Source organism: Pteropus vampyrus, unplaced genomic scaffold (genome assembly GCF_000151845.1).
Source record: "Pteropus vampyrus isolate Shadow unplaced genomic scaffold, Pvam_2.0 Scaffold237, whole genome shotgun sequence".
Classification (NCBI taxonomy): domain Eukaryota; kingdom Metazoa; phylum Chordata; class Mammalia; order Chiroptera; family Pteropodidae; genus Pteropus; species Pteropus vampyrus.
In genome coordinates, this window is record NW_011889018.1 from 1,316,532 (window position 1) to 1,325,466 (window position 8,935).

The following is an 8,935-nucleotide window of genomic DNA, read 5'->3' on the forward strand; positions in this document are numbered from 1 at the left end:
ACAGGATTGGGGGGGAGGGGGTCGTTAATACAACACAGCAGCTCATCTCACATATTTAAGAGATTAAATGCAAATAAATGATCTCAAAGATTTTAATACTCAGTTTTGATCAACACAATCACGTTTCGATCCAATTTTCTGATGTGCAGCAAAATGTATTAGCTTAAAAACTGCATCCTTCAGCTTCCCCTTCGCTTTTTTTGCCCTTCAAAAACGAACAACGGAAAACTTCGAATTAAGGGAAAACAAGGTAAAAGGAAAATTCAAATAAAAAAGTTTAGGAATAAACAAAATCCATGATATTTCAGTAACTCATAGTGTATTTATAAAATGAAAAGCTCTCTATCAAAATACACTCTTCACTGGGAAAAATAAATAAAACAGACAAATGGATCTACACAAAGTAAAAATTAACTTTGGCAGATTTCAGTGCAGGACGGTCCATAGCAAGCACATGTGCCCTTATTCCCCCACAGCTGCTCATCTTCCAAGTTAGGATTTTAAAAATATTTTTAATTGATATTATTACGCTGAAATTTGTTTTTCATTCCACATCATCTTCAGCCAAGCTCTGAGCACTTACGATTCTCTGAAAGAGGAAAAATAAAATGTTTTAACTTTTAAAAAGTGTAAGTATTTAATCAGGATTCTAAATTCAATATAAAATGCTCTGCATTCAAAGATTCAAATCTTGCTAGTTTACCCATTCTGAGATTTCAACACTAAACCTTTTATACATTATCATCTTACTGTCAGTTTCATTTCAAAATTCAAATTAACGAAGGCATGACATCATACTGTGACACGTCAGCCAATTACATAACTGAAACTGAAATGAATTTAAGATCTCTTCTTGCTCCCACATAAACTAAAAATACTGATTGGTGCTAAGAATACTGATCATTCTGCGCTTCAAACATTTCCCTTTTTGGACTGGAAATGCTCGAAGTCATGAGGAAGGAATACAGTACTCTGAAATTAGCATTTTGAAAGCATTTCCAAATAACATGAAACAAGGTAACTGAGTAAACAAGGTCATCTTTACAGAGAGGAATTCGGGCATCACCCTGAATCCATCTATGCTTCAAAAGACATCAAGCTCATGTCAATTTTCACCAAAGCACTATACACTACGCTGCTTTCGAAGTGCAAATAACGCTAAACGCAAGATTCTGATAGAGACCGGGAACCACATTAAATAAAAAGGATTAAAACCAAGTCCTTGCTTTTTTAACCTTCTCCCTTAAAACTCTGGGACCTTTCTGTTTAGTCTCTTTCCAATCTAGTTGAGTAAAGGTCGGTTTCAAGAATTAATCCGTCATTTTACTAATCTTTAATCATAGCAAATGTGGAAATTAATACATGTAACGGACATGCTATTCCAAAAAGTAGATTCATTTGGGCTCTTTGGGAAGGATCAAAAATGAACAGAATGCATTTTAATTAAGTCTTAAGTTATGGACCGCGTGTAGACAAATGGTATTTTGTACGAGCCAATAGGAATTTGGGGATGTAGTGAAACGATTCCTAACTCAAAGCCACCCCCTGACAGCAGCAATGGTTCTGAGGCCTTTAGGCAGGTGAGGTCAGGAGGTCCAGGGTCCCTGATCACTAACCTCTGGGCTATGCCACCTCGGCTCCTCTGCCCTCTGCCATCCACTGGACTGAATGCACGGTCTCACAAGAGTAGGCAGAAAGCTAGTGTTAGAAGGCAGACAAGAGTGGCCTGAATTTTGGGATGTGAATATTACAGCCCGAGATTTAATTCTAAGAGACACACTTCCTGATCCCCCTCTGGCCAGCCTTTTGGATGTTTTTCCATTAGGGAAGAACATTTCAAGCACTGTTATCTTGAGTACTGTTTTCGTTATATGGATGAGTTTCATAATTCCACCATATCCACTCACTTTAAAAAACTAACGTCCCTAAACGTTTAACTTTCAGATTCTACTTTCAATTTATAACATTTCAAATCCTTACCTGACTAATTGTTGGAAGCTTAGTCAGAAGCATCTGGAACACTGGCGGTGGAAGAGTTTGCTGTAACACTTGCAGTAACTGCTGTGGCTGTCCGCACACAGCAATGGCATTTGTCAGATGGTCTACACCCTTCTCATATTCACCTGGAAGATTTATATAAAAATAATGCGTAACCTGAAAAGCCTTGCCCTTCGTCAAAAATTCCATTCTGAAGTCGTCACTGTGTCTCTAAGCGACACTGCCAAAATATCATGCAAGCAAACACTTGGAAATAACTGAATATTATGAACCATTAACATGAGTCAGATTATCTGTACTGATGTGAAGTGTCTTCAACACATACAAAAAGAGGAAAATTAAGGAGCGGAACATCCAAATATATCACTTTTCATAGACTCAGAATATTTCTGAAAGGCCACATAAGAAGTTGCTAACGATGAAATCGTTCCTCTCTATGTAAGAAGAATGAACTGGAAGGCTGGGGACTGAGGGAGCAAGGAGACCCAACTTCACTTTAAACTAATCCCATGCAAGTCAAAGAAAAAAAAATTTGTTAAAAATGCTAACGGGCAAAATATTCACAATAACTGAGGTGGCCGGGACAGGTAACAAAACAGTGATTCTTGAGTGGTAGGATTTTTTTATTTACCTATAAATTTCCTAAAACAGATGTGCGACCTTTGAAAGAAAAATAATACACAAGGCTTATAGTTTTTGAAGGTTTGCTCAACTGAATCAAGTATCTGCTTGGTGGTCCTTATCCTCAGTTATTCCCATTTTAAATCAAACGCCAAAAATTGTCTTGGAGCAAATGAACTTTGCACCGTTAAATTTGGTTTCAAACAAAGTATTCTTCTGTACAGGACCCTGCTATGCAGGAAATCCTCTTAATGTACTGAAAAACCGCGGGAAAGCACAGAGACTTCCTAGGTATCCCCTGCAGCCCCACAGCCTCCCCATCAACATCCCTCGCCAGAAGAGACATTGATTGGTCACAACCAGTGAACCTGTATCAACACATCGTTATCGCGCAGAATCTACCGTTTACATTAGGGTTCACGCCTCGTGCACCTTCTACAGGTTTGGACAAACATATGACAGGTATCCATCACTACAGCATCAGAGTGTGTCCACTGCCTTAATATGAACGGCTACTAACATTTACTAGGTGCCAGAGGCACTGTTCTTGGTGGCTTTTATGAATAGGTTCACGTCATTTTCACAATAGTCTTTAGTTAGGTGCTAGCATTATCCTTATATCTGTAGAAATGGAGGCTCAGAAAAATTAGAAATTTACTTCAAGTTATTAAGCCCATGCTCATATAACTAAACTTCCCAATCTGACTTTTCTTTATGGGAAGGCCTACTATAAAGCAAATCAAGGACACTACAAAACTGTTGCGCCCACGGCCTTTATGAAAGCAGCTTGTGACTACAGAAAATGTCTCACACTGTCCCTGCTCATCAACTCTTTTTCCTACAGACTGGTGCAGTTGTCATACTCGACTGCCCTGTCAGGCCGGAGGGCACTCAGGGCGTCTTGGGGAATGTCTCCACCATCAGACTCCATGTGCGTGACTTTGTCAGCTGATCACAGGCATGGGTATAGTGACTGCCGTTCCTAGTGCTCATTCTAGGATCTTGAATCCATCATATGATGGTGTGTTTCTTGTTCCACCGACTGGCTGTTGTGGAGAGATCAGGAAACCTCTTGGGCAAAGTCTGAAACTGTGGGGTGTCCAATGGTACCTGCACAGGGCAAAGGCTTCTAAGACTTTCGTAACCTCTCTGAATCTCTGCTGCCACTTTGGGGACTGCAAATGTCCCATCGAAACACGGGTCCGGGATACCCCGACCATGTTGGCCATTGTCATCTGGGTGTGGCAGCCACCATCTTGACCTGCTCCGCTAATTCCTTTCCTAGGAACTGAAATTATGTCATAATGCTGCCCATCACAAAAGGTCAAGCCAGAGTTGCGTACTGACCCAGATGACGGTCGGTAATCAAGTGACTAGTCAGCTGACGGCTCCTGCTTGTGAACAGACATCATAAAGTCCTTCGATCTCTCCCGAAGCTGATCGGCAGGGGCAACGATCTTTCTACAGATCCAACAGCCGTGCCGAACAACTCTGTGTGTCCAGAACACGTTCAGGAACTGACACTTCAATCACAGCAACTCTCGAGCTCCCTTCCTGTGTAAGTGGGCGCTGCCGAGACCTCTGCTGAGCGCACGGCGGGATCATAAACGGCGCCTCTTTTGTGAATGCGGCAGTGCCCCGCCCCATCGTCACACTCCCACTTTCCAGTTTCGATTACCCACGGTCCAAGAGTGTTAAACAGAAAGTTCCAGAAATGAACAATTCCTAAGTTTTAAATTGCACGCCGTTCTGAGTAGGGTGACGAAATCTCATGCCATCCTGCTCCATGCCCCGCGACGTGAAACATCCCTGCCCAGCGACTCCATGCTGTGTACCCTAACCCGCCTGTTAGTCACTCAGGAGCCATCTTGGTTGACTGTCCGGGTACCACAGGGCTTGTGTTCAAATAACCCTTATTTTACTTAGTAATGCCCCCAAGTGTACAAGTAGTGATGCTGGCGATTCGAATACACCAAAGAGAAGCCATAAAGTGTACGTGTGTGCAGGAAGAGATACAGTATGCATAGGCTTGGGTACTATCCACAGTTTAGGGCATCCACTGGGGGTCTGGGAACATGTCCCCAGTGGATAAGGCGGAATAACTGTACCAAGAGCACCAGAAGCATCACGTAAGCCACCTGTCACACGGCCCAGGCGGAACAACTGTACCAAGGTCGCCGGAAGCATCACGTACGCCGCCGGTCACATGGCCCGGGAGGACCGAGTCCAGCATCCCGGGACGGAAGCAGTGCTGCCTCACAGTTGGGCGGCTGCCGCTCGGATCGCCGAGATGCTTCCCTGACTGCTGTCTGCCTCGTGTTCTGCGCTTCTGCTCTGACTGGTTCTCCTGTTCGTTTATTTATAATCTTAGTCTGTTAGCAACCTGATGCGGGGAACTGGGCCATGTCTAACTCTTTAGGTGAAACTGAGCCAATTCTGTCAAGAAATCATTTCCTTTCTTTCTGGGTTGGTGAACGCAGGTCCTAGGAGACTGGCAGGCTCAGTGAGAGCACAGAAACTCAGCGCCCCCCATAGGGATGTTAAGATGCCACCTGGTCACTGAATACTCATGTCGGCCACTGAACTGACAGGCAGGAAAGGAAATTTGCCTGAGGATATTAATCCTCACTACTATATGGAAAGAGCTGCTACCGGAGAGGTACGCGTGGGACACGGGGATCCCCTGACTCTGATCCTCTGAGAACCTCCCGGCACTTCAAGATACACTGGGACGGCTCACGAACGACTGCGGCTCAGCGCAGGAGAAACCACTTCCTCTTGCACTTGCGACTCGATCCCATTCACACATCGGGAGATGAGATCCTGCTCGGTTAACAGGGTACTCACGGAGATGCCTGGGTGACGAAGAGCCTGTCGAGCGATGAAGTGCGCTGCCCAAACTGCTTATGCTTTCACCTGGCTGACTCTGAGGTCGACCTCTTCCCCAATTCCCGCCACCTGTCTTCTACCTCTGGCCGGACTGGCAGTTTCCACCAGAAGCAGGGCAGCTGGGCAGCTGGGCAGCTAAGTAATCCTCTGGGCGTGTTACACTGAAGAGTGGATAGTGAACTTGGAAAAAAGAACAACTCTTCCTCCTGTCCCTCCCTGACTTCCCCGACCACGGCGGGTAACTGTCCTTCTCAACATGGATCTAACAGCTCAAATCAGACAGCCAGCCAGCCACAGTGCATGGACCTCCAAGATAATCCAAATACAACTAGGGGCACACTATATTCTAATATCTTAGTGTTAGTAAATTAATTTAAAATGTTTACATTTGGGAGGTTAGAAAATTTTGATAGTATAAGATATCTTTACGTTCATGAAAAACAAAATTTACTTGAGAATGTTTGCATGAATTGAAATATTACGAACTACACCCTTAGACACAGACATTACTACAGACATAGATTTTTCTTTTCAGATCTTGAAGTAATATAAATATAGACTCTCAAATGCTCCTTGAGAGGATTTCAATGCCCTTACTGAACCTCCCATTTTTTTCTATGTATCCTGGGAAAGAAAGTTTAATAATTACTTTCTAGTAAGGTGTTTCCATTTTTATTTACAAACATTATCAGCTTACTATATCACCCAAGTAAAATATAACTGCTTCCTCAAAAAAAGGGAAAAAAATTATTTCTTGAGAAAGATGATGAAAAAATTATTTCTTGAGAAAGATAATGGTCATCACCATCCTAAACCTTTCATCTCTTCCTATAAAACAAAAAAACACAAGTGCCCTATCACGTAGTGAGTACGGCCTAAATTTATTATGGTACAGCAATGAGAATAAGAGAAACTTGACACTTGATAGCATTCTTTGTTAATAAGCAACTACTTCAATTTGTAATTGAAACAGATCATCAGGCAATTTTCATCAGACTGCGCTGACCAAACCTGGACAGTACAGCCCACTGCACGCCCACTGCGCCTAGGCCACAGCCTGTACAGCATGATCCTGTAACGACGAGTGTTACTAGGCCACTGTAGCACAATGATGAGTACTTGTGCATCTAAACAGCACTGTGTGCAATTTTATACAACTGGCAGCCCAGTAGGTTTTGTAGCGGAAAAAAACAAAAGTTTAACAACACGTATACTTCCTATATACATGAGAGACCCAGAAAAACCAAAAACCTTCCCAAAATGGCTGAAGCCACCACCTTAAATACCCTCTGCAGAACACAGATGACGACGCTGGAGGTGGTGGGAGTCGGTTGTGGGAGGTGACCAGAAAAAGCACAATAAACAAGGGTAAGGTTGCTGCAGACTTAAGTCATTGTCTTCTGCGTTGGTAACCACCCCCTCTGCCCTGCACAGGGAGGGAGACCCCCTTAAAACGTCAACGTCTTTTACAAGGGGCAATGTCTACTTGGTTTTCAGAGTTTCTCCATTGTCTGCATTTCTTAATATTAACCAGCCTGAAGTAATCCTTATGCCAAAGAGACACCTTTTGGGGTGACAAATTCTGTTCCCCTACAGTTTACACCAGCATCACAACAAACACGTGAGTAATGTGTTGTGCTACTTGAGACATTACGACAGCCACAAAGTCACCAAAACAACAGGAATTTTTCAGCTCCATTATAATTTCACATGGGGCCACTACTGCATGTGGTCCACCCTTGCCGAAACATTATTATGGGCCGCGTGACTATTCAGAATACCTTCTTCAGAAACAGCCATACTGAAACCGGGTGCTAACCCTGAAACCAGACCTTATTAGTTTTTTTCCTAGTGTTTTTAGTGTCTTTCAGGAGATGACAACAGGCCTCTCTCATAGCGCCTAGGAGACCACCAGACCACGCTGGATCAGACCGGTCCCGGGGGCTCGTCATGCATAGACAGCCAACAGATGGACCGCAACTGGCCCCGTCGGGTGGAGGAACTAAAGTCCGCCTCTAGCCGGAACCTGGGTGCGCAGACCCAGCCCTCGCGGACAGGGGCGAGGGGTGCCCCTGGATCTCGCTCGGCCAGACCCTGCCGCTCGGAATTCCTTTGTGCTTTCTCCCACCTTCCCTGGTCCTACCTTAGGTGGCTAAATTCCAAGACTGCCCGATCAAGACTCATGAATTCAAACGCATAAATACGTGTCGTTTCTCCATACCCTAATCCTCTACATGTACTCCGAGTCTTTACCCAGGGAGACTGATCTAAGTCTCATCTCGTCTCCTCACTTGGCTGCTTGACAAATAAACCTTTTTCTCTGCAAAAACTGCCGCTTCGGACGTTGGCTTCTCTGAGCGCGACCGGCAACGTACCCACCAACTTTGCTCGTAACAATAATACACCGAAAAAATCCATCCATTATCACCATAAATTTATATCAGTGTGATCAATTCTACCTAGTTTCCTAGTCATTTAATGACTATTAAAAAAAGCCATTGGCCCCAAATGGCGTCAGTCCTGCTAAAAGCCCATTATGCTACACCTCCAAATTTAATACCCGATCTAATTGCAGTTTCGACCTCTTCCAGAAACGATCTTAATGAACCAGTCTGGGATTTTCTGGTCAAGAACCAGTAAGGTAATCTGCGACATAGGCCCTGCGCCATCCCGCAGAGAAAGAAACGGCCGGCAACCTACGACGATGAAAATCTTTCTCCTTTACTTCCCCCATAATATTCCTCGCTTTCCTTTCACTAAGAGCTCCCTCGCCCCACCCTGCTTCCTAGAAAAATCTCCCATTTTGTACAACCCCCAGGAGCAAGTGCCTCTAGCTGCTGGATGGGATGCTGCCCCATTCCTGAATTGTTTCACGAGGCCGATTGTATCTTCAAATTTACTTGGTTGAATTTTGTTTGTTTACGTGACTATTACCTTGGGCTAATAACTCTTCACCAAGCTGTATTTCTTCAAGGAAGAATTTCTGAACAGCGTCAGCGTCTTTAAGGTCAGGTAACTGTTTGGAAGTAAAACATTTAATAATTGATAACGTGACATTACCAATACACAGAAAACCATGCCACTAAAAACAAAACAAAAAACTGAAAAGCTCATTCTAAATAAAAAAAGACTCAACACTAGCGAGGATTAGTTTAGTATCTACACTGAAATGAATGTGAGGAAAAAATACTTAAACTTATTTGTCTCTACCTTGAAATACATGCTTTACCATTTACACTACTTTTTGATCGCATTATAGATTTTTATGTAACAAATCAATTTGTTCTTCTATTCCAACATTGTTTTGTATAGATTTTACTACATCTAAAAGATTATTTTTACATGACAAAAGAATATACCATTGAAGAATGTGTAAGTGCATAATCACTATGTATTTGTTGGGCATTTGAGGTACTTCTAATTTTAC

The 8,935-nt window shown here is 43.2% G+C and overlaps 1 protein-coding gene across 1 annotated transcript; it reads right to left on the reverse strand.

The window, feature by feature from the left end:
* Positions 1-300: 300 nt before the first annotated feature.
* On the reverse strand, positions 301-8,730 carry TOMM20 (translocase of outer mitochondrial membrane 20). Its single transcript, XM_023519779.1, has 4 exons — positions 8,719-8,730; positions 8,443-8,590; positions 1,981-2,123; positions 301-589 (listed from the first exon to the last, which is right to left on the reverse strand). The coding sequence occupies exons 1-4, from the start codon at positions 8,728-8,730 to the stop codon at positions 545-547; spliced, it is 348 nt and encodes a 115-aa protein (XP_023375547.1). The 3' UTR covers positions 301-544.
* Positions 8,731-8,935: the final 205 nt, after the last annotated feature.